This window comes from Symphalangus syndactylus, chromosome 24 (assembly GCF_028878055.3).
Source record: "Symphalangus syndactylus isolate Jambi chromosome 24, NHGRI_mSymSyn1-v2.1_pri, whole genome shotgun sequence".
Lineage (NCBI taxonomy): Eukaryota > Metazoa > Chordata > Mammalia > Primates > Hylobatidae > Symphalangus > Symphalangus syndactylus.
In genome coordinates this window covers 33481740-33507099 of record NC_072446.2, presented here as the reverse complement: position 1 = coordinate 33507099, position 25360 = coordinate 33481740, and the positions used below count along the sequence as shown (strand labels likewise).

At 48.9% G+C, this 25360-nt stretch overlaps 1 protein-coding gene across 3 annotated transcripts in view; it reads left to right on the top strand.

Moving 5' to 3' along the window:
* The window catches only part of DHX35 (DEAH-box helicase 35), a 109788-nt gene extending 86743 nt beyond the window's left edge, over positions 1–23045 (top strand). The window contains exons 20-21 of one of the 3 annotated variants that reach the window (XM_055265503.2): positions 20315–20426; positions 21200–23045. In XM_055265503.2, coding sequence (XP_055121478.1) covers positions 20315–20426; positions 21200–21306 — 219 coding nt within the window. In that variant the 3' untranslated portion in view covers positions 21307–23045. Of the gene's footprint in view, positions 1–283; positions 2173–20314; positions 20427–21199 lie in introns of those variants that run through there. The other 2 variants (XM_055265499.2, XM_063634184.1) reach the window with 2 other exon arrangements.
* The last annotated feature ends 2315 nt before the right edge of the window (positions 23046–25360 follow it).

Below are 25360 nucleotides of genomic sequence, written 5' to 3'. Positions count from 1 at the left end.
ACCCCTGGGCGCCTGATCCTGAGCACGTGCCTCCCCTCTGTCCCTCCACCTCTCAGAAGACAGCCCTCCCCAGGGGACACCTCCCAGTGTTGTGTCCTGTGTTATGTCACAGTCTGTGATGGGTGGGACAGGTCCTTGCTGTCCGAAGCAACTGCAAAATCCTGGGCCCATGAGGAGGCCCCTTTACAGTAGGGGTGGTTAAGGCTGGGACCACACAACTCACCAGGGAGTGGGGCCCGGCCTGGGTGAGAGAGATGAGAGCTTTTGACTTTGTCTGTTGCAGGTCTGTGTCCCTGTTCCCATCGTCAGCCCACAGATGTGACAGCAGGGCCTAGTACCTCACAGACTGTCCCCCAGTACTTCCACAGAATTAGTCCCCTCGGGCTACACAAAGGTCTTCAGATACTGCTAGTGAAATTGCCTACAGCATTGCTGTGTCTTCCCTTTGGAGCAAGTGAGAGGGCAGAGAGAAGCTGGCACTGGAAAGCATGGAGGTGGTGGTGCCCTGTAGGCCCAGAGATGGCAGCTTTCTGTGTTGGTGGCTTGCAGAGACCCTGCCAGTTCTCTGCCATAGCTGGCTTCCCCGGGGGTTGGACGTTGTCATCACAGGGAGCCCCTGTTCAGCCAGTGCGCCGCTCAATCCAGCCAGCAAGCGTTGAGCCCTCAGGCCATGTGCATGGCACAAGGATGAGGTGGAGACACTTGACAGCAAGTAACCAGATGAGTGGACCAGGATGGAGCTGGGCGCGTGAGAAGGACAGGGTGGCAGGAGATGGCAGAGGTCCAGTAGGGGTTGTTAAGGCCAGGGCTATATCCACAGAGACTTCTCCATGACAAGATGCTTTCCTGGTGAAAGGACAGACTGCTCTCATGTTCTTCCCTGGCCATCCCCGCACTGCTGAGCATTTCACGTGGGCCATGAACTTGGAGAGCTGCCTAGTGCCCCAGCTCCATGCTCCCATCTCCACTGTTTCGTCCTGGTGTCAGCACAGCCTGCTACCAGTGCTGCTCCAGCTTCATGGGCTGGGCCCTGCCATTCAGTCCTGGGTTGTCCCCAGCACCCCAGCCCTGCCCTCAGCTCTGTTTTCCAGGGCCCAGGGCTGACAGTGTGGCTGACATATCTCCTAGCCTGAGCAAGAATGTCTGCTGCTGACCAGACGGAGGGTTGGGTGGCTGGGGGAGGGAGGTGCAGGCCAAGGGACCTAAATCTGGAAAACCACGAGACTCCGTCCTGGAGTCACAAGACTGGATGTCTGGCAGTGAGGCCTGGGAAGCTGTAAGTTGTGAAAGCCCCATCTCGGGTGGTTCTGGTGAAGTGGTGGGCTTGGGAATTCTGGGGACAGGAGTTGAAGATGTGAAGACATGCAGCCCAATGGACAGATAGCCCCCACTGGGGAGATCAGAGCTTCGAGATCAGAGCGTCAGGTCTGAGTGAAAGCTGATAAATTGTTTCTTCACAAGTGTGCTTAGACCCCAGCCCAATCCCTCTTACGTGTTTCCCCAGAACACAGATCTGTGGGGTTGGGATTCTTCCCCAGGCAGGTTGTGGCAGCAGGCATCAATGTCAGCTCACTATGAATTTTCCTGAGTCCTGCAAAAATGAGGAATGTGTAGTAATGAGCATTTTATAAAGCTTAAGTTTATTCTCTATAAAAGACCATCCTTTAGTGTTTTTTATTTTTTATTTTTTGAGTCAGAGTCTTGCTCTGTCACCCAGGCTAGAGTGCAATGGCATGATCTCGGCTCATTGCAACCTCCGCTTCCCGGGTTCAAGCGATTCTCCTGCCTCAGTCTCCCAAGTAGCTGGGACTACAGGCACCTGCCACCACACCCAGCTAATTTTTGTATTTTTAGTGGAGACAGGGTTTCATTGTGTTGGCCAGGCTGGTCTCGAACTCCTGACCTCAAGTGATCTGCCCACCTTGGCCTCCCAAAGTGCTGGGATTACAGGTATGAGCCACAGTGCCTGGCCATCCTTTAGTCTTTTCTTGGTGCTAAGATGCTTTTAGGAAACAATGCTGATAGTAGATGGTGGTTTTATTTTTTAATGTTTTCTTTGGAAAAATAAAATGTCAACAGTCGTTCATCTGTCACCCAATTAAAAACCAATTCAAAATGATGAAACAAAAACTGATTGATGTAATCCTCAAGTCTGGGAACTACTGGGTTGTGGCTGAGTGGGCCGGGCAGGGCATCTGGCAGCATCAGCACCAAGATCATCGTTCTGGGAAGTGGATCTGAACTGCCAAGCACCCACCTGGGTTTCAAGTGAACTTTGGTGCCGCTGGGGGACATTTTTGTCCCCTGGAAGAATTCGAGTTGGCAAGTCTCAGCCCCATATCCCTTCTTCACCTCAAGATAAGATCAGATATTTTCCACTCTCCAATGATTCATCTGAATTTTCTCCTCAGCCTTCTAATTTGTGATGAAAGAGGATGATGGAACTCTGGATTTCTCGTCAGTTTGATCTGTTGTTTTTTTTTTTTTCTTTTTTTCTGAGTCATTGGAACTGGAAATAGCCAATCAAATAATTGCACCAACAGCTGGCTACTGTGGATGACCAGGTGGAATTTGCGTGGCAGGCGGTCTGGAGAGGGCTTGTCCCTGGGTCCTCACAGTCATTGCTCCCTCCAGCAAGCAAGGATGACACGCTGATGTCTCTAGTGAATCCTGGCGGTGTTCCCTTTTGCACTCTTGGGTGGCATTGGACTTGCTGGAACAGGGCGTCTCCTTGCCTGCTTAAGCATGGACAAAGAGATGCCCAGCGCAGCGTTCCCCCAGGCCCTCTGGCACACATGGCCACCACTCCCACTTGTGGGTTCTCCTGAAGGCAATGAGCAGCCTAGGGAGGCTGGGAGGTTCACAAGGGAGGGGTGGGGCAGGTACAGGATTTAATACCCCAGGATCTCCATAGCCAGGTGAACGACCAGCACAGGGTGTGGGTACAGGATTTAATACCCCAGGATCTCTATAGCCAGGTGAACACCCAGCACAGGCTACTGCCCATGGCTTCTTGACCATTGCCTCATCAGTGGCTCCAAGTATGAACGTCCTAGCCAGGCTCTTTGCTGGCCTCAGCCTGATGGGCGGACCCATATAGGACCCAAAGGTCGCCTGAGTTCCTTCCTGCGTCCCCACCACTGCCATCAGCCTCTACATCGCCCCGGACCCCAGGAGAGCAGGAGCTGGCTGATAAGGCCTTACCAGCTCACCCTCAGGCTGTTTATTTTAGCCTGGTTCTCTTGGTTGCTTTTCTTCCCTGCATTTTAGGCTTGTTCTGTTTTCAAGTGCGGTCTTCAGTTTGCTTGGTGTCTGCTGTCCCTGTGTTTTCCCTTTGCTGTTCTTTGTTTTTTTGTTTTTCCTCATGGGTGTGCCTCGCCCCTTTAATCTCCACCTCTCTGACCTCTGCGTTATTTTCCTTTTTACCGTGAAGTTTTAAAAAGAATGCAGTTGTGTTTATTTTTAATGCTCTTCAAAAATATTTTTTCCTTGACGTTTATGTTAACATCTTGGTCTTTTTTGTACTCTGCTTGTTTAACTTTTATTTTGGACATTCAGGTACAAAAAGTCTCGTTTAGTTTTGTTGTTGTGGTTCTATAAATATTTTCTTCTGTGGTCTTCGTTTGTTTCTTCTTGTTTTTGTTTTTTTTTTTTTTTTTTTTGAGACGGAGTCTCGCTCTGTCGCCCAGGCTGGAGTGCAGTGGCGCAATCTCGGCTCATTGCAAGCTCCGCCTCCCGGGTTCACGCCATTCTCCTGCCTCAGCCTCTCCGTGTAGCTGGGACTACAGGCGCCTGCCATCACGCCCGGCTAATTTTTTTTTGTATTTTTAGTAGAGACGGGGTTTCGCTGTGGTCTCGATCTCCTGACCTCGTGATCCGCCCGCCTCGGCCTCCCAAAGTGCTGGGATTACAAGCGTGAGCCACCGCGCCTGGCCTTCTTGTTTTGTTTTGATACAAAGTCTCGCTCTGTCACCCAGGCTGGAGTGCAGTGGTGCAATATGGGCTCACTGCCGCCTCGGCCTCCTGGGCCCAATTGATCCTCCCATCTCAGCCTCCCTGGTAGCTGGGACCACAGGCGTGCGCCACCATGCCTGGCTAATTTTTGCATTTTTGTAAAGATGGGATTTCTTGATGTTGCACAAGCTGGTCTCAAACTACTGAGCCCTAGTGATCCACCCACCTCGGCCTCCCAAAGTGCTGGGATTACAGGTGTGAGCCACTATGGCCTTTTCTGTGATTTTCATCTTCCACTTTAGTGTATTAGTTTAAAACTCAACAGTGACTTCCCATTTTATTTTACTTCCTTTGCCCCCCTTCTGTTCATTTCTTTCTTTTTTTTTTTTTTTTTTTTGAGACGGAGTCTCGCTCTATTGCCCAGGCTGGAGTGCAGTGGTGGGATCTCGGCCCACTGCAAGCTCCGCCTCCCGAGTTCACGCCATTCTCTTGCCTCAGCCTACTGAGTAGCTGGGACTACAGGCGCCCGCCACCGTGCCTGGCTAATTTTTTGTATTTTTTAATAGGAACGGGGTTTCACCGTGGTCTGGATCTCCTGACCTTGTGATCCGCCCACCTTGGCCTCCGAAAGTGCTGGGATTACAGGCATGAGCCACCGAGCCCGGCCTCTTCATTTCTTATTACGCTTAATTTGCTTTAGTGGTTGGCAAAAGGCCTACCTGTAGGTGTGGGAGCTGGGGGAAGGTATTTCAAACAAAGGATTAAATGCCAAGAATGTACAAGGAGCTCCTATAAATCATCAGCGAAAAGACAACCCCAGCAGAAAAAAATGGGCAAAGGGAATGGAAGGCAGTGTATAGAGGCAGACCCAAAACTCCACCAAACCACCGAAGAGATATTCAAAGTTAGTCATCAGAAAAACACGAGCTAAAGCAACAATTAGACATCACTCTGCACCCATGAGATTTGCAACACACTGGAAAGGTGGCAGATGGAGATGCGGCAGGCTCTGCACAGCTGGTACAGCAGTCCTGGAGAGCCACCTAGGACTACTCATCCAATAAAGTGTGTTTCTGCCCCACAGCCCGGAAACTCTGCTTCTGGGGATGTGGTCCCAACAAAATTCTCACTAAGGTCCTTAGGAGGCACATGTAAGGATGCTTACTGGTGTGATGGATGGGGTGGGGACTAATGTCCATCCCTGGGAGGTGTGCAGGGACAATGTATTGGATGACACTGTGGATCAGTACATAGCAGGTTCATAGAACACAGACCTGAGAAATAGCTGAGTGGAAGAATTAAGAAACTGCTGTAATCCCAGCACTTTGGGAGGCCGAGGTGGGCAGATCACAAGGTCAAGAGATTGAGGCCATCCTGGCCAACATGGTGAAACCCCATCTCTACTAAAAATACAAAAATTAGCTGGGCATGGTGGTGCACACCTGTAGTCACAGCTACTTGGGAGGCTGAGGCAGGAGAATCACTTGAACCCGGGAGGCTGTGGTTGCAGTGAGCTGAGATCGTGCCACTGCACTCCAGCCTGGCAACAGAGCGAGAGTCCGTCTCAAAAAAAAAAAAAAAAGGAACTGATTTGATAGTTCTGTTCACAGAGACTAAAACTACATGCACACAAAAGCAATACGATTGCAAAAATATGTACAAACAAGATGTGCATTGGAAGTGTTGCCTGTGGGGGGTGGGAGTAGGACACAAGGATTGGCAATAAAAGAAAATGTAAAATGAAATAAGATGGAGAGAAGGAGCCTCAAATGTTCATCTGCAAGAGATGTGGATTTTAGGACACGTAGCCCTTCTTGTCTAAGGTTTTAGACCTGCTCACCAGTGGCCCCGGGAGGCAGGAGGTTGTGGAGTTGGCTTCAGGAGCCTGCCTCCCACCTCCAAGCTCATATCCTGGCAGGAACCACTTCTACCCTGGATGGAGTGAGTCGGCCAACAACATGAGACATTTTGATGCTTTTTTTTTCCCTATCACAGTGCGTTTTTACTCAGATACATGATCTCCTTGGGACACCCTTTTAACTCATGTTTATTCTACATGCCCCATGGTACAGTCAATTTTCACCGGCAATCTGAAAGCCAGCAACAGCCGCAGAGCTTGTCTAATCACCAAGGATTCAAAGGCATGCAGCCCCGCAGCCCCTTTCAGTAGAGGCGAAGGAACTCACTGGAAAAGCCCTCCCCAGTTTATGATTAAATAGGCTACTAAAATGGAGGGTAGCTTATGGGATTTATCTGGGCAGAACGCCTTCATACTTCCAAGGCAGGAACCAGTAGGACAGACCGTGTCATTTAAGTCCTTCCTGCTGATCAGTATCCTTAGGATGGAATTTATGCCCTCAGCCCACAGGGACTCTTGTTCCCTCCACTTCGGCACTTGGCACTGTGCTTCTGAGCCTTTGGCCTTCAGGAGGCGAAAGAGAACTGGATACTACAAGACTTTGAAGATCCTTTGATGAGCTTTTGCCATCTGAGGAGCATGTAGACTTTAGCTGTGTTTGCTACACGCAGATGTGGCTCCCTCCTCTCTCTTGGGCTTGCTGATCATTTAGAACCAGTTTAATTAGCACTGCATGTCTGGTTTTCCAAAGATTGCCTGGTAGGAGGCAGAAATCTGGGCCAGGTTAGTGAGGCAGCATGCAAACTGGAAGAGACCACCAGGGAACTTGTTCAATGTAAGTCTTACTCCAAACTTTCCATTGCTTGGAGAAGGGTGTTCTAAATCACCCTCGGTCTTCCTGACTTCAGTTGCAGACTCAGAAGGAGGGCAGATTCTGGGGCGATTTCCTGACCCAGTGGTGATGGGGTCATGGGAACTCAGCTTCTAGGGAGACAGGGTAGGTTTCCTGTCCCCAGATTAATAAACCAAGGTCACTTCTCCTGAACTGTGATGATGCTTGGCCCTGTTCTTAGTGGGCATAGATGGAGTTAAATTTTTTTTTTTTTTTGGAGGCGAGGTCTCACTATGTTACCCAAGCTGGTCTCAAACTCCTGGACTCAAGCGATCTTCCCGCCTCAGCCTCCCAAAGTGCTGGGATTACAGGCGTGAGAGTTAAATTTTCACATGGGATTTTTGCCAATTGATTAGTCTGTTGCCCCAGCCAGGATTAGGATAAAAGGGCTTTGCATCCCCACAGCCTCTCTTGATTTATCTCCTTGTTCGTGCACAGATGGAATTCGGACACCCTTTGGGTATGCGAATAACCCTTACAGGCCACAGGACCCAGATTAGTGACACCACAACTGGGCATCACCTAAGTAGGGAGGACAGGAGCACTGAGCTCCAAGTCAGAAGACCCGAATTAAAAAACTACCACCTTTAATGAGGTATAATTCACATATAATAAATGCACTCATTTAATTGGATAGTCAATACGTTTTGACAAATCAAAACACCACAGTGACCACCAAAATCAAATATAGAACATTTTCACCCAAAAAGTTTCTCATGATCTTTTGTAGTCAATGACCACCCCAACTTTGCCCCCAGCCTCAGGCCCTGGGGCTCGGGACACTGGAGTTTTCAGGGGGACCAGTGAGTGGAAGGCCTGTGGAGCTGCTGGCCACCAGGTGAGTGTTGGCATCAGGACACACACACTGCTCAGAACCACCCAGGCACAATCTGATGGACACCTTTGTGCCCTTCACAACACAACTCACTGACACTGGACACACCCACAAGCACTTGCAGATCAGAGACCACTGCACACACAGCACAGTCCCTGCTTCCCTGGAGCTCACGTGCTAAAACATGACCCACATCCAGGCTGCAGCCCATCCTTAGCCAGGGATGTGGAAGGTCCCGAGTCTGGTCCTGTTAAGTCCTGAGTCCTCCAGACTGGCCCTGCCAAACTGCCTAGCATCTGACGCAGCAGCGCAGCGCTATGCTGCCCTCTGCTGGCCACATGGAGGCAGTGAGTCCCACACTGCTGTCCACTCCTGGCAAAGGGCTCAGGGGAAGTGGACCGTGTTTCTGGTCCTTTGCTTCTGACAACCTGGCAGAGCAGATATGAAAGGGCAGAGGCACTATAAGAACACTTCTCCCAGTGCCCTGATCTCCCTGTTATTCCCTGTGTGTCCCCCGCTTCCCCTCCCTTCCCTATAAGTGTCTGGATTTAAGAAATGACAGTTGAGGCAAATCATGTTGCTTTTTCGGCCATCTCCTGCGGTGTCCCCTTTCCATGGCCTCATCCTCTCATGGCCCCCAGCTGTTGCAACTGGTTCAGGGAGGTCTGTCTTGGCCATCTTTCATCCAGTGGGGATGGAGAGACCACTGCCATTTCTGGAGGGAGCACCTGAGTTTGGAGAGGTGAAACATAGGCGATACGTTATCCAGGTGACACCTTCCCTAGGCCACAAAACCATAGTTTCTAGATGGAGCTGGGCATGGTGGCTCATGCCTATAATCCTAGCACTTTGGAAGGCTGAGGCTAGAGGATGGCTTGAGGCCAGGAGTTTGAGACCAGCCTGGGCAACATGGGCCCTGTCTATACAAAAAAATAATTTAAAAAATTAGCCAGGTGTGGTATGTGTGCCTCCAGCCCTAGCTACTCATGAGGTTGCGGGAAGGTCACCTGAGCCCAGGAGTTTGAGGTTGCAGTGAGCTGTGATCAGTTGTACCACTGCATGTCAGCCTGGTCAACACAGTGAGACCTTGTCTTTAAAAAAAAAAAATAGATGGACTGGTGCCGTGCCTTTTTTTTTCCCCACAGATTCTTTGACATGCCTCCCATGCAGAGGTGGGGTCTGTGTCCCTCTCATGAATCTGGCCAGGTTGGTGGTGGTTTTGACCCAGGGTTGTGTGAAGTGATGTGGTGTGACTTCTGAGGCTGGGTCACGAAAGGCCATGCAGCTCCTGCCTGGCTTGCTGGAACACTGCCACCTGAGCAAGCCAGCTACCTGATACCAGCATGCTGGAGAGGCCACTCATGGGCTCTGGTCCGTGGTGCTATCTCAGAAGTGGGTCCTCTGGCCCAGCTCTTCCAGGGCCCAGCCTTCTGGATCACTGTCAGCTGAGGCCCAGACATGCAGCAGCATAGACAAGCCGTCCCTCCTGTGCCCTGTCCCAATTCCTGACCTGGCTTCTGGAGCTTGGTTTGGAGACGGAGCCCACCTTGACAATGCTGTTTCCCTGGGAGAATGGGCCCACCCCCCCCGCCGGCTGGCTTGCAGGAGCTCTGGGAGCCTCCTTCCCCTGTGACTCCTAGGGGCTTGGTAGCTCTGAGCTGGGCAGCTCCACATTCTCTCAATTTCATTCTGTCTGATCCATGTTAGTTTTATTTACTTTTTATGTGTTTTTAATTTTTCTGACATAGAATCTCGATCTGTTGCCCAGGCTGGAGTGCAGTGGGGATCATGGCTCACTGTAACCTTCAACTCCTGGGCCCAAGGGATCGTCCAGCCTCTGCCTCCCAGAATCCATGTTCGTTTTAATATGAAAGCAACGTTTTATGCGACAACCAGGAGCCCTGAAGGGTTTTCACGTGGATGAGCCACACGCCGGGATTTGGAATTGCGGGAAGTGTCCAGCGAGTAGGGTAGGAGGAATGTTGGGGGCGGGACTGGACTAGAAGGGAGGCTGGGACGTCGTCGAGAACGAGATTGCAGGGACGCTGCGGTGGGAGAAGTCGAATTCCCACCCTGTTCGTCCTCCGCAAGGAGTGACTGAGGCTCAAAAAGCCCCAGCCTTGCCCAAAACGGATGCAGCGGGCGCAGGCAGGGTCCACACCCCGAAGCTTGCCGATGCCCTCGGCGTTGGCCCGTCCTGCAGAGCCGCGTTCCCTGCGCCCAGCAAGGTCGGACCCGCACCGGGATTCCCGGAACCGGGTGTCCCGCGCGTCCCCAGCGCAGGCCAAGACGGTCTGCGAGACCTCCGGGTCAGCGTTGCACACGGCGGCCGGCAGGCGGCGCTGGAGCCCCGCGTTTGCGCAACCAGGATGCCCTTGCGCTGCTCCGGGTCCTGCGAGTGCCCAGGGAGGGGGTGAGTGCGGGGAGGGGTCAGACCCGTGTCTTGCCCGGTGCGAGCTCACCGCCTGCCCACCGGGCACGCCCACAGCAGCTCGGTCCCGGCCTGAGCGCCTCGGAGTGAAAAGAGCCCCCGCACCGCTCGTGACGGTGTCCTTTTCTCTGTCCACGTTGCAAGAAGCTGTACTGTACTCACCAAGTCTTTATATCTTGACCACTTCACCAAGGAAGGCATGAACCTCTCCATTTTACAGGCCCAGTTCAAAAAGCAACGACAAAAATCAAATAACAGCAGCAAACCTTTATGGAGTTCTAATTATTGACCTGGCCTGCCAGAGTCCTTCAGAGTGGAGTTGGGGTGGGTGCGGCAGAGGGGTCAAAAGCCAGCCCGCAGGAGGGGGCCACCTGCACAGCCCCCTCTCCACCATCAGGGCTCTTGCAGACCCGAGGGCCTGCCAGGAGGAGCAGATGGGTCATGGTAAATCTGAGGGGCCATTGGGATGCCCAGACTGTCCCAGGTCACCCCATTTCTGCATTTTTGTTCATTGCAGACATTCCTCCTGCAGGTTTAAGTGGCCAGAGTGCCTGGGGAGTGGCCCTGGGAACAGGAGGCTGGGCACCTACCAAGCAGCCTTGCCCAAGGGCATGGTGCTTGCAGCTACAGCTTGATCCCAGAGCTGTGCCCATCTGTGCTAGGACCATGAGGCCACAGTCACGGCCAAGAGTTCTCAAGGCCTGGCCCCATCTCATTCCAGGTGCTGGTCCATTGGAGACCAACCAGTGAGCAGCCCCCGGTCTGGAAGCAGGCCTGGCACAATGCAATGTGGCGTAGTGGTGAAGAGCTTGGCCTGTGGAATGGCAGTGCCTGGGTTCAAGTCCTGCTGCCACCACTCACCAACTGTGTGACCTTGGCGTGACCCTTAGCCTCCTGCCTCAGTTTCCTCATCTGTACGATAAAGAGAATAATAGAATACAGCTCTGTGTAAAGCATGTTATTTTTGTTTGTTTTATGATGCTTTGACATCTTGGAGTCTGATGAACCCAGGGAGGGACTGCCCCTAGGAAGGCTGGCTAATCCTTAGAGTGAACAACTTGCCAGCAAGTTTCCCTTTTTTTTTTTTTTTTTTTTTTTTGATGGAGTCTTGATCTGTCGCCCAGGCTGGAATGCAATGGCGCGATCTTGGCTTACTGCAACTTCCACCTCCCGGGTTCAAGTGATTCTCCTGCCTCAGCCTCCCAAGTAGCTAGGATTACAAGCACCCGCCATCCTGCCCAGCTAATTTTTGTATTTTTAGTGGAGACGAGGTTTCACCATGTTGGCCGGGCTGGTCTTGAACTCCTGGCCTCAGGTGGTCCGCCTATCTTGGACTCCCAAAGTGCTGAGATTATAGACGTGAGCCACCGTGCCTGGCCTACAAGCTTGCCTTTCATATACACACCAACCTGTCCAAAGCCCGTATCCCCAAACATCCCCTTTATAAAACTCTCAAACACCAGGCCAATATTCCCCCTGCCCTAAATCACTCCAGGGCCGCATACCAGATAATTAGGAATGACCACTACAACCTGGACTGTAAACGAAGATGATTAAAACTAGCCAATCTTAAACCTCGAATCTTGCCTCACCTGTTCCTTCCCCACGAAAGCCACAATAAAGGCTTTTGTCCATGCTTTTCCCTTGTTCATTCTGCCTCCTGACCCAATCTGGCACTTCCCCAGGTGGCCCTGAATGTTGTCCCCTCCTCTTGGGAACTGTAAGTAATGCAATCTTCCTTTCAGGCAGTTGACTCTGTGTCTGTCGTTCTCCCATACCTGATTACAGCAAAATCATCCCACGTACATTTTTAAACAACTGTCTAAGACTGTTGCAGGGCTCAAATGACTTAACTTTTCTAAAGTGCTTACAACGATGCCTGACACATGGTAAGGCTAATCGAGGAGTAGCTATTGTTACATCTCCTCCTCCAGCCTCTTCCTTCTTTGCACCAGCTGCCTCCCTCTGAGCCATTTTGAGGGAGGTGTATCTCGAGGTGCAGCCAATCCCAGCTGCTAGGGCCAAGATCAGCCAGGTGCTCCTTTCCCTTGGCCATGGCTTTGAACACTCCAAGCTGACAGTGAGTGCCAGGTGGGGGGACTGCTAGGAGCCAGCAGGGGGGATCTCACCTTTGTGCCACCTATGTCCCTAATCAGGGGCAACCTCCCCAAATCTGCACCCCCAAATCCCCTCCCCAGCTTGACTGGAGAAATCACTGTAACTCCCAAAGATAGTAACTCCAAATCATAGCAATAATAATTTACTGAGTGCTTACAGTGAGCCAGGCATGGTGCTAGCATTTTGTACTAGCAGTTCTCAAACTTTTTGGCTTCAGGAACCCTTTACACCCTAAGAATGATCAAGGCTCTCAAAGCTCTTGTTCATGTGGGTTGTATCTATCACTAATTACCATTTTAGGAGTCAAAACAAATTTTAATAATATTTCTTTATAATTTATTTAAAATAGCAATAATAAACACACTACATGTGAGCATAAATAATATATTCCTATGAAAAATAACTATATTTCACAACACACAAAATTTAAGGAGAAGGAAGTGTGGCTTTGTTTTATATTTTTGCAGATCTCTATAATGTCAGCCTTAATAGAAGACAGTTCGATTTTTATATCTGCTTCTGCAAGTTTTTGAGATACCACATGTCATGTATCCCCTGTAATATTCCACTGGGAGTTTTAAAAAGCTTTCACTGAGAGCAAAAAACCCCCACAAATAACATCTTAGTATTATTGTCAACATTATTCTGACTTTTATGGACCATCTGAAAGGGTCTCAGAGACCCCAGAGGTGCCCATAATACACTGTGGAAACTGCTGCCTGATATACATGATGGGTAGCTTCCAATATTGCCCCAGTTTTACATATGAGGAAACTGAGGCACAAGGAGATAAAGTGACTTGTCCAAGGTCATGCAGCCAGGCATCAAAGCCAGCTGGGGAGTCACTGGGAAAAGACCTTGATTTTGGTGTCCTGGGTCCCAGCACTGAGCCCTGAAAGAGAGGGTCGGAACTGGGCACAGACAAAGCTGGAAGGGCAGGTTGGGCCATGAGTGGGGGAGCCGGGTGTGCAGTGAGGGGCGGGTGTGGGAGGGGCCCGGGGGATCAGTTAGTCACCAAGTGGTCCCGGTGACAGGGCTGGAGATGGCAGCTGGTGGCGGATGTAGCCTCGGGCTGGAAAATCAATAGGTGATCAGCGGTCCAGGGGCAAGCTGTTCATCAGGTGCGGCAGAGGGGCGGGGGCAGGGGCGGGGGGGCCGGGAGGAAATAGCACTGACCCCCGGCAGGATTGATCAAACAGCCAGACACCCAAGGCCAAACTCACTAATAAAGTGAGACGTTCAGCTCAGCCCGGCGGCTGCTGCTGAAGGTCTTAAAAAAACCGCTTACTGGGGAGTTCTTGATAAACTGTCTTTGTTTCTTGAGGCAAGTGGGAGGGAGGACAGACTGTGGGGAGGCCTGGCTCGGCTCCTGTTTGGCCTGGGACTCATGGTTTGCCCCAGGTCTGGACCACAGAACCCTGGTGCTTGTATGGCAGGTGTGCTTGCACTACAGCACATGCCATTTACACAGGGCATGTGCACACACATATGTGCACACTATGTCGCACACATTCAAATGTGCCTGCACATGTCTTTGCACGCCCGTGCACATGCTACAACCTACGTTTGCTTATGGCATGTGTGCACATATATGCATGTACTACAGCACACATGTGTACAAATATGCCTTGCATGTGTACATATACATGTGTGCACCGCATCACATGGCATTTACACATGCATATGCTACGGCACATATGTGGGCACAAATGTGCCTTGCATGTGTGTGTATACGTGCATGTGCCGCAGCACACAGAATCGGCCTTTGAAGGGTGAGTGTGTGTGCTTGGGGGTTAAACTCTTTCTCCACTGTTTCACTGATATCACCACTTTCTCTGCCTATAGTCCCAAAGGTGCCACGTTTGTAATGACAGTCATGATTATTATGGGGTGGGGAGATGGACAGAAAAGTAGGGACTGGAAAACTGTATCTAAACAGCTAAGCTGTACAACAGAGAGAGGCAGGTGTGAACAGGAAGAAGGAGGGGGAGGAAAAGTGAAGGGCCAGCATGGTAAGGGCTAAAGAGCGTTTCGACTGGGAGTTGAGGGAGAGAAAATGGCAGGATTCAGGGGTGGCTGGGTAGCTGTTGGGGGAGAAAATTAAAGAATAAAGCATATGCAAATATAATTTTTACTTTTACTGATTTATTTTTTTTGAGATAGAGTCTCATTCTGTTCCCCAGGCTGGAGTGCAGTGGCGTGATCTCAGCTCACTGCAACCTCCACCTTCTGGGTTCAAGCAATTCTCCCGTCTCAGCCTCCAGGGTAGCTGGGACTACAGTCTCATGCCGCCACGCCCGGCTAATTTTTATATTTTTAGTAGAGACAGGGTTTCACCATATTGCTCAGGCTGGTCTCGAACTCCTGACCTCAGATGACCCACCCACCTCGGCCTCCCAAAGTGCTGGAATTACAGGCATGAGCCATCGTGCCCGGCTGCAAATAGAATTTTAAGAACTATGTTGGGTAATGACATCCTTTGACATTCTTTCAGGAATCCAAGTAAAAAAGAGTAGAATCTCTCCCGGTCACTTTCTGATTGTTGGACTGTGTTTTGTTAAATGTGCTACCATATTAGACTGGGCTTGTGCATACACTGAATTTATTTTGATTTAATAATTACATCACTCACATTGAGAATGAAATTTTATTGGAATGCTTTTGCAGATGAGAGGTTTTATTAAGAGCTTTTCCATGTGTCATATACTAACTCGAAGGTATGGATACTACTTTTAGTTCCATTTTTTGGATGAATTCATTGGAGCTCAGAGGCTTAATCACTTGCTTAAGTCAGGTAGCTTATAGGAGGTGGAAATGGCATTTGAACTCAGCCCTCTGACTCCAGAGCCCAGGCTGCCTTGGCCATTATTCCTGAGTACAGTGGGGAAGCTGGGGGGTCAGACAGGTAGACCAATGGAGGAACATTTGCCATCCCTGTATCTTGCCCCAAGATAGGTGAGTAGAGCCCTGAGGAGAGGGGCAGAGCATTTGGCTTGCACACCATTCAGACCCTTCATCCACCAGCAGTTACAGCCCATCTAGCCCCAAGATCCCTCCCCCAAGATCCACTGGCTGGGCATCATCTTCTCTCTTGATTGCTGAAGGGCGCATGGATGCATTGGAAGGGGCTGGGAGGATATACCGGGCTCTGACTTTAGAATGTGTAGACCTTAAACCCCCAAAGCCTTTTTTGGTTTTATAAAAGCACAGAACAGAGTCATTGAGAATGATCAAGGATCGAAACCATGGGAGAAATATAAAACTATGTTTTCTTAAAATGTGGTCATTGAACCACCTGCATCAGAATCACTGGAGATATATAAAAATGGAGATTCCTGGGTCCCTCCCAGATCTACTGAACCAGAATCTCTGAGTCTAGTGGCCAAGGGATCTGCATTTAAAAAAATGTCTTGAGTAATTCTTCTGCACATTCTAATCTGATCCTTTGTATTTGCTGTTCCCTCCACCTGGCATGCTCTCCCTGTAGATCTCTCTTTGGCTCCCACTTTCACTCCTTTAGATCTCTGTTCAAATATCCTTTCCTCAGAGGGGTCTTTCCTGCTATCTTACCTAAAATAATACCCCTTGCATTCTCAATACTCTTGCTGTGCTTTATTATGTTATTATTTTTAGCTGCATGGATGCTAACTATATATAAATAAATAATATATAGTGTACAATATAGATAACAATACATGATAAAGCCGTTTAATCCATATCAGCCTTAGCAGTGTGCTTATTTGCACCTTTTGGTCTGCTCCCTGAGAGGCAAAGCTCTCCGAGGGCAGGGCTGGCCTGCCTTGCTCAGGGTTGCACCCTCAGTAAACTGTATTGGGTCTAGGAGAGGTTGATATGGGGGAGGGGATAATGCATGCAAAGTGCCCAAGGCTTAGTGGGTGCTCAACATAATGACTGTATCCTAAGCATGGTGTATACTGTGAAAACAAAAAGCCATAAGCTTCCTTGTTCTGGTAGTAATTCCCTACCCCTCCACCCTAAGGACCAATGAAACTGTTAGGAGAGTGACCAAGAAGAAACGTCTTCTCTTGTCTTCTTCTACGTCTGAATTCTGCATCCAGCACATTATCTTCGGTGTCTCCCCCATTTACTTCCCTCGCCTTCTTCCTTAAGGAATATCAGCAATGATAATCCCAGCGACTGGCCAGGCACAGTGGTTCATGCCTGTCATCCCCGCACTTTGGGAATCTGAGGCGGGAGGATCACTTGAGCTCAGAAGTTTGAAGCTGCAGTGAGCTATGATTGCGTTGCTGTGCTCCAGCCTGGATGACAGAGCGAGACCCTGTCTCAACAAAAAACAAAAAAACTCAGAAACTATAGGTACTGGTAGACATGCTAATTTCACATCTTAAGTAGACTCCTTAACTCTTTCTGTTGCACTGGCTCTCAGTCAATTTTGGGGAAATCTCTCTGGGAGGGGAACTCTCAGATCCAAGGCTGGCAAAGGACCAATTGAGTTCCTCTTCTGGAGGACTGGGCGACACAGACACTCAGGTCACTGTGTTTGCCCTGAAGGTGGACGGCACATGGGCTCCAAAGATGCTGGGGTACAGATCCCCTCTGCCGTTGGTGAGAGGCTGAGGAGGTCTGGCCCTGGTGGAGCCCCCAGGCTGGGACCTTTGGACCTGAACAGCTTCATTTGTGTACCCAGTGAACCTTAAGGATTTTATCACATTCTCTGTGTGCCATAATGTGAAGAAGATTGGGAAGCATTGGTGTAGGTGCAGGGGTGGAGGCAGTTACGTTGGGTCATGAGGCCATCTGTGCTTTGTTTGCTGGTCTTGGACCAGCGTCTGTTTGTGAGGATGAGCTTGTCTGGGCCTCTGTTTCTTCAATCAGTAGCACGTAACCAGGACACTGCAGCAGATATAGCCCAGGAAGGGGCCAAGGGTCTTGAAAGGGCAGAGGCAGTGCGGTGGGGACGATACAGGGAGTCCGAACTGGGAAGGGCCTTGCTGAGAAGAATCTGAAGCCTAAGGTGAGACGAGATTATTCGAGAGCTTGGAGCATTGATATATGAGTTGGGTATGATTGTCCCCATGTTTCAGACAAGGAAACCAAGGCTCAGAGCAGCGGAAAACCTCACCACAGTCAACGGCAGAACTAAGTGGGCCTAAGTGCTTTCTTTTCTTAATGCTGCCCCTTGTAGCTCAAGGAAATTTGATGAAGAGTGTTTTGAAACTTCAGCTGGCTCTTGACAAGTGTTTGTGTGACATTTTGGTGGGAGAGATGGAGATATGTCTGCTGGTATTTGGGACAATTGGGTACGTCGCATCAGTACCAATGGGAATAGAGCAGCCTTGACATTTCACCATCTGAGGAATGGCAGGAGGACTGAGACCATTCTGTCGGAAGAATAAAAAACTTAGGGGGTGCGTTGAGTTGAATGATTTGCCCCAAAAGATATGTCCACTGAGAACTTGTGAATGTAGCCTTTTTTTTTTTTTTGAAAAAGGAATGGCCAAGCACAGTGGCTCAAACCTGTAATCCCAGCACTTTGGGAGGCCAAGGCAGGCGGATATCCTGAGGTCAGGAGTTTGAGACTAGCCTGGCCAACATGGTGAAACCCCATCTCTACTAAAAATACAAAAATTAGCCAGGCTTAGTGGTACACGCTTGTAATCCCAGCTACTTGGGAGGCTGAGGCAGGAGAATTGCTTGAACCTGGGAGGTGGAGGTTGCAGTGAGCTGAGACTGTGCCACTGCACTCCAGCCTGGGTGGCAGGGTGAAACTCCGTCTCAAAAAAAAAAAAAGAAAAAGAAAAAAAAAGAGAAAAGAAGTTCTTGCAGATGCAATTAAACTAAGGATCTTAAGATGAGATCATTTGGGATTATCTGGGTGAGCCCTAAATGCAGAAGAGGAAAAGACATAGACAGAGGAGAAGCTGCTGTGGAGACAGAGGCAGAGACTGGAGAGGTGCAGCTGCAAGCCGGGAATGCCAAAGATGGCGGGCGGCTGCAGGAGCTCAGAGACAGGCATGGGACAGGTTCTCTTTCGGACCCTCCAGGAGGAACCAACCCTGCCAACACCTCTATTTCGGACTGCCCTCCTTCTCAGAACTGTGTGAGAAGGAGAAATGTCTGTTGTTTGACACCACCAAGCTTGTGGCCATTTGGTCCAGCAGCCCTGGGGAACTCATACTGGGGGGGTAGGATGCCGTCCTCGAAGAAACGAGGGTTGTCATGTGGAAGAGGGTCCCTACTCACTCTGTGTCCTGGAGGAATGTGAGCTTTCCTCTGAGCTTCTAGGTCCTTAGGAATAGGGCTCCGTACAGTCAGGGGGTTCAGGGATGGAGTGGGCTGCGCTGGGGAGGTGTGAGCACCCCATTACTGATATGCCACCAGGGAGTTTCAACTGGCATCTGTTGTGTAGTTGAACTTGACCATTTGTGAGGCCCCCTCCAGCCCTGAGATTCTATGCACTGGTGCAAAGAAAGAGGTACATGTTTAGAGAGGTGACAGAGGACCTAGAGCTAAAGTCCAGGATGCTGTCCAGGGGCCTGAGAGATGGTGACAACGGTTGGTGGGGATATAGGTCTGTTGGAGAGGAGGAGGAAGAGGAAGAGAGCCTGACTGCCAGGCAGGCAGGGGTATCTTTGGGGCTCTGGGGGCCCCAGCCTCTGGGTTCTGCCCTCAGTGAGCTTTGCGGGCCACCCTACCACACCCCCTCCCTGCTTTCTTCTGATAGGGTCGTTTCCATTTGGATATTGCCTTGAACATGATGTTCACAATCACCAAAGGGAACAACATCCCTCAATAAGCCATACTATTTTCCCAGCCAAGAACTTGCTGTTCCAAATTCATTAAAATTGCTGTGATATTCTCTTCCCATTTCTGTGCCAAGAGACGTTGTGGACAGAATTCATAATACCATGGAGTGGTGGATGTAACCGATTGTGCAGTCAGAAAGAAGTGGACTTATTTTATTTTATTTTTAATAAAAGCGTACCTTTCAGGTTGGTAACAAATGCTGGTGTGGGTGTGGGGAAATGGCACACTGATGTGTTTATTAAGGGAACACAAATTGGTCCAACCCCAATCGATATCAACTTGGAAATGACGTAAAATGCAAAACGTGCATGGTGGTTTCGAGTTTTTTAGTCTCTAAAATTCAGGTGGGCGGCCGGGCGTGATGGCTCATGCCTATAATCCCAGCACTTTGGGAGGCCGAGGTGGGCGGATCACCTGAGGTCAGGAGTTGGAGACCAGCCTGGCCAATATGGTGAAACCCTGTCTCTACTAAAATAAATAAATAAATAAATAAAAATTAGCTGGATATGGTGACACAGGTTGTAGTCCCAGCTGCTCAGGAGGCTGAGGCAGGAGAATCGCTTCAGCCTGAGAAGTTGGAGGTTGCAGTGAGCCAAGATGGCGCCACTGCACTTCAGGCTGGGTGACACAGCAAGACTCTGTCTCAAAAAAAAAAAAAAAAAAAGTGAAATTCAGGTGGGCAAGATATGTCAGTTTTAGTTACTCTGTGATTGAATTTGGTTTTTGTCTCAATACCTCCCTCACCCTCCCTAATATACATACCTTTCCACCAGAAGGTAGAAAATTAATTCTAGTTAATTCAAGGTAAACTCGCCATTTGAGGGAGTCTTCAGCCAATTAAGACCTCTTTTCTTACTTTCCTTCCTGGGGGATCTTTGCTTTACCTTAGTAAAGAAACTTTCCTTGCTTCCTGGGGGGTGGGGCACTGTATTTGGGGGTGCTTATGTAGTGAGTCCTTGCTAGGCTGTGACCCCTCACTGCAACAGTGGTGCTGGTGAAGGTGTCTGTGGACCAGGGCTGAGTTATCTGTGCCATTTGCTCCTTACTGTGCAGAACTGAGAGCCTTTCTGGTGTGGGTCCCAGCTCACTTTTCTGATCTTCTCAGGTGCACACACTCATTCAGCTCTTCCTCCGTGCTACTTTGGAGCTGTGAACATATAGGGGAGTGGCCTGCGGCTGCGTATCTCCCCCACCATCTCTGCTAGCATGGCTGAAGATTGCAGATGGGAGCTGGGGCCCAGGTCACCTCTACTTTCAGATCTCCAAACTCATTCAAGGCACCATCTCCCCCATCCCATACTCAGCACCTACCTGAGCAGCATAGCAACCCACATGGCCCTTCTCTGGAGACCTTCATCAGCTCCCTCTCCCCACTCTGTTCTCGACCTCCTCCCTCCAGCTGAGAATGTTTCCCTTGTTTTGATTCCCTTTTTGCAGGAAGAAAAGCTCACTCAACAAGCACTCTTCTGCATCTTACCTCTCGAACCTCAAAGCCAGGAACATCCCAACTTTCCTCGTCTATGCTGCTCCACATCGCTCCTTCTGCCAGGTGGGTGCCTAAATTGGAGTGAGTTCTGGGAGAAAAAAACCAGTGGGGGCCGGGCACGGTGGTTCATACCTTTAATCCCAGCACTTTGGGAGACCGAGGCCGGTGGATCACCTGAGGTCAGGAGTTTGAGACCAACCTGGCCAATATGGTGAAACCCCAGCTCTACTAAAATACAAAAATTAGCCAGGCATGGTGGTGCGCACCTGTAATCCCAGCTACTCAGGAGGTTGAGGCAGGAGAATCGCTTGAACCTGGAAGCGGAGGTTGCAGTGAACCGAGATTGTGCCACTGCACTCCAGCCTCGGCGACAAGAGGGAAACTCCGTCTTAAAACCAACCAAACAAACAAAAAAACCAAAAAACAATGGGGCTCATACAACACTTGTCCTTTTGTGTTCTCCTTATATGAAATATATAGACCAGGCAAATTCATGGAGACAGAGGGTGGAATAGAGGTTACCAAGGCTGCAGGGAGGGGGAAATGGAGGGTTATTGCTTAACAGGTACATGGTTTTGTTTGGGGTGACGTACGTAAAAAGTCTTGGAGATGGGTAATGGTGATGGTTGTGCAGCAGCAAGCATGTATTTAATGTCTCTGAATGAACTGTACATTTCATAGTTAAAACGACCAGTGTTATGTTATATATACATTAGCATAATAAAAATAGTAAAAAATAAATAAATGCCAGCAACAGAGCAGAAAATAAAAATCCCACATCACATCAGCCAATACTTGACAACAGCTTTCTGACTTTGCCCCGTTGTTCCATTTAGGGGTCTTGAGTCTGTGGAAACCCTGGCCGAGGTGTACCCAGCTCGAGTGCAGGGGGGTGCGTAGCAGCAGCCTGGCATGTCATCGTGAGACAAGGGAGACAACCTGAGTATCCATCAATGGGGGACCAAGTGAATAAATGATGGCGGAGCCACACAATGCCATGCTGTGCAGCGGGATGAACAATGCGCCCTGCTCCGTGTATGTGCTGACGTGGAAGATGCCCACGATGTATTGTGCAGGGAGCAGAATAATGTGTGTGGTAGCATCTTGTTTGTGTAAAAAGGCCTATATATATGGAATGGGTATGAATTTACTGGACATTTGAGGTAAAGGAAATGCGACCTCCCTCTCGGCTCCCTCCCTTTTTTCTCTTTACCAGATAAGGATTTATATTTGCTTTCCTTACTTCTTTTTCCTCTTTCCACAGCTGTGATTTTCTAGTCTACGTGTCTACTGTGCCTGATAGTTATTTTCATCTTTTTTTTTTGGAGGGGGCCTGATTCTCTGTGTTGCCCAGGCTGGAGTGCAGTGGCATGATCTCTGTTCACTGCAACCTCCGCCTCCTGGGTTCAAGCGATTCTCCTGCCTCAGCCTCCCAAGTAGCTGGGATTACAGACGGCTGCCACCATACCCAGCTAATTTTTGTATTTTTAGTAGAGACGAGGCTTCACCAAGTTGGTCAGGCTGGTCTTGAACTCCTGACCTCAGGAGATCCACCCACCTCAGCCTCCCAAAGCCCTGGGATTACAGGCATGAGCCACTGCACCCAGCCTTCATCTATTTTTAACATGTAAAAAATTTTGAGAGATAACTAATATACAGAAAAGTGCATAAAACAGAGATGTCTAGTTCAAACTTACAAAGTAAACACCCACGTATCTACCACCCAGGCCTAGACATTGAACAGTGCTAAGCCCCCTCGTGTGCCCTCCCCAATTAACTCCCTCAAGAGGTAACTGTTCTTCATTTATAGTAACAATCATTGCTTTTAAAAACTCATTTTATTACGCCTGTAATCCCAGCACTTTGGGAGGCCGAGGAGGGCGGATCATGAGGTCAGGAGATCGAGACCATCCTTACTAACACGGTGAAACCCCGTCTCCACTAAAAAATACAAAAATTAGCCAGGCGTGGTGGCAGGAGCCTGTATTCCCAGCTACTCGGGAGGCTGAGGCGGGAGAATGGCGTGAACCTGGGAGGCGGAGCTTGCAGTGAACTGAGATGGCGCCACTGCATTTCAGCCTGGGCAACAGAACGAGACTCCATCTCAAAAAAAAAAAAATCGTTTTATTTTGAATAATTTTAGATTGATAGAAGAGTTGCAAAAATAAAACAGAGAATTTCTGTATGCCCTTTGTATACTCACATACCCTTCACTCGCCTTCCCCTAATGGAAACATCTTACATAACCACAGCATGTTTATCAAAACTCAGAGATTTTCACTGGTCCGACACTATTTACTGAACTACAGACTTTATGGATGTCGCCAGTTTTCCTATGAATATTCTCTTTCTGTTCCGGGATCCACTCCAGGATCCCATATTGGATTTAGTTATCATTTCTCCTTAGTATCTTCCATCCATGACTCTTTCTTAGTCTCTTCTTGTGTTTTCATGACTTTGGCACTTATAAAGAGTGCTTGTCAGAAATTTAAGTAGAAAAGTAAAAAAAGCCAGGTAGAATCCTTGCTTTTCTTTGTAATTTTCCTCTCCTAAGTATGTATCCCTGAACAACATATTTGGGTTTGGACTGTTTTGAATTTTATCTAAGTGAACTAATACACGCATATTCTTTTGTGCCTTACCTTTTTCATTTAACATTATGTTTTCGGGGGAGCCATTCATGTTTTTGTGTGCAACTGGAGTTCATTTTTCTTGCTGAATATTATTCCGTTGTATGGCTATAATAATAATAATGCAATGGCTATAATTCTGGGTTGTTTCTAGGTTTTGGCTATTGCAAACAATGCTGGCTGATGCATTCTTTCTTTTTATTTTACTTTAAGTTCTGGGATACATGTGCTGAACGTGCAGGTTTGTTACATAGGTATACATGTGCCGTGGTGGTTTGCTGCACCTACCAAACTGTCATCTAGGTTTTAAGCCCCGCATGCATTAGGTATTTGTTCTAAGCATTCTTTTTTTTGAGACAGGGTCTCACTCTGTCACCCAGGCTGGAGTGCAGTGGCCCCATCTTGGCTCACTGTAACCCCTGCCTCCCGGGTTCAAGCAATTCTCTTAGTTCAGCCTCATGAGTAGGTGGGACTACAGGTGGGTGTCAACATGACTGGCTAATTTTTTTGTTTTGTTTTGTTTTGTTTTTTAGTAGAGATGGGGTTTCACCATGTTGGCCAGGCTGGTCTCAAACTCCTGACCTCAAGTGATCCGCCTGCCTTGGCCTCCCAAAGTGCTGAGATTATAGGTGTGCGTCACTGCGCCCGGCCGATGGCTGAAGCATTCTTATTACATATCTCCTGAAATAGTTGGGCCCACATTGCTCTAGGAGAGGAAACCAGGAGATAAATATCCAGGAGAGGAAACTTTGGCTAAAGAATTTCCATGTCTTCAGCTGGGCTAGATACTGCCAGACTTTCTTCCAAAGTGGTTGTACCAATTTACAGCCCCACCTGCAGCATCAAGTTCTCAGTGTGCCCTATCATTATTTTTTTCCCTAGTCCTCAGTAACAGACATCATTATTTTTTGAAATCAAAATGAATCAGTCAAGATTCTGGCAGGAAAAAGATGTACACAAAATGCTTATAACAATGCTAGGGTTCTATTTAAGATAATATAATGAAGAGATTATTTATACAAGAGTGGCCAGGATGAAAGGAACCAATAAGAAATGCTGAGACACCCAGGCACTAGGGCAGCAGGAAGCTGTTGCTGCCTCTGGGGCTGAAGGGACAGGAGGGAGAAGAGGGGAAAGCGGAGGTCCCTGCCTGCGCTGTAAGCACACATCAGTGTTTCTCAACCTGTCTTTCTTTCCTTCCTTCCTCTTTCTTTCTTTCTTTCTTTCTTTCTTTCTTTCTTTCTTTCTTTCTTTCTTCTTCTCTTTCTTTCTTTTCTTTTATTTTTCTTTCGTTCTTTCCCTCTTTCTCTCTCTCTTTCTTCTTTCTTTTTTTCTTTCTTTCCTTCCTTTCTTGCTTCCTTCCTTCCTTCCTTCTTTTCTTTTCTTTTTTCTTTCTTTCGTTCGTTCTCTTTCTTTCGTTCTTTCTCTCTTTCTTCTTTCTTTCCTTTCTTTCCTTCCTTCCTTCCTTCTTTTCTTTTCTTTTCTTTTCTTTCTCTCTCTCTCTCTCTCTTTCTTTCTTTCTTTCTCTTTCTCTCTTCTCTCTTTTTTGAGACGGAGTCTCACTCTGCAGTGAAGTTGTGCGATCTTGGCTCACTGCAGCCTCTGCCTTCCAGGTTCAAGCGATTCTTGTGCCTCATCTCCAGAGTAGCTGGGATTACAGGCACCCACCACCACATCTGGCTAATTTTTGTATTTTTAGTACAGATGGGGTTTCACCATGTTGGCTAGACTGGTCTTGAACTCCTAACCTCTAGTGATCCACCCACTTCAGTCTCCCAAAGTGCTGGGATTACAGGTGTGAGCCACCATGCCCGGCCTCAACCTGTTTTTCATCATGACACCCTGTTGTGGGTTGAATTGTGTCACCATCCAACATATGTTCAAGTCCATTATCTGTGAATGGGACCTTATTTGGAAATAGGGTCTTTGCAGATGTAATCAAGTTAAGATGAAATCTGTCTTAGCTCAGGCTGCTAGAGCAAAGTATCATAGACTGGTCTCGAACTCCTGACCTCAAGTGATCCTCCCGCCTCGGCTTCCCAAAGTGCTAGGATTACAGGCATGAGCCACCATGCCTGGCCCTGTGCTGTGGCTCTGTGGAGGGTCACAAATTATTGCAATATGTAAGGTTATGACTCCCCAGGAACCAGTGGTCACACTCTTGGGGGCGTGACTGCTCTTGTTGAGGCTGCAGGAGCCAGAGGGAAGAGCCAAACTGAGGGGAGGCAGAGAAGGGACCAGAGAACAGACCCCCTTCCCTGTCTTTCTTTCCACCCACCCCTGGGTGGCCTCCCGCTGGCTGGACTCAGCCAGGAGCCAGGGCTGAGGGGGTTCAGGGGTGCTGCCTTCTGAGATCAGCCCCAGGGA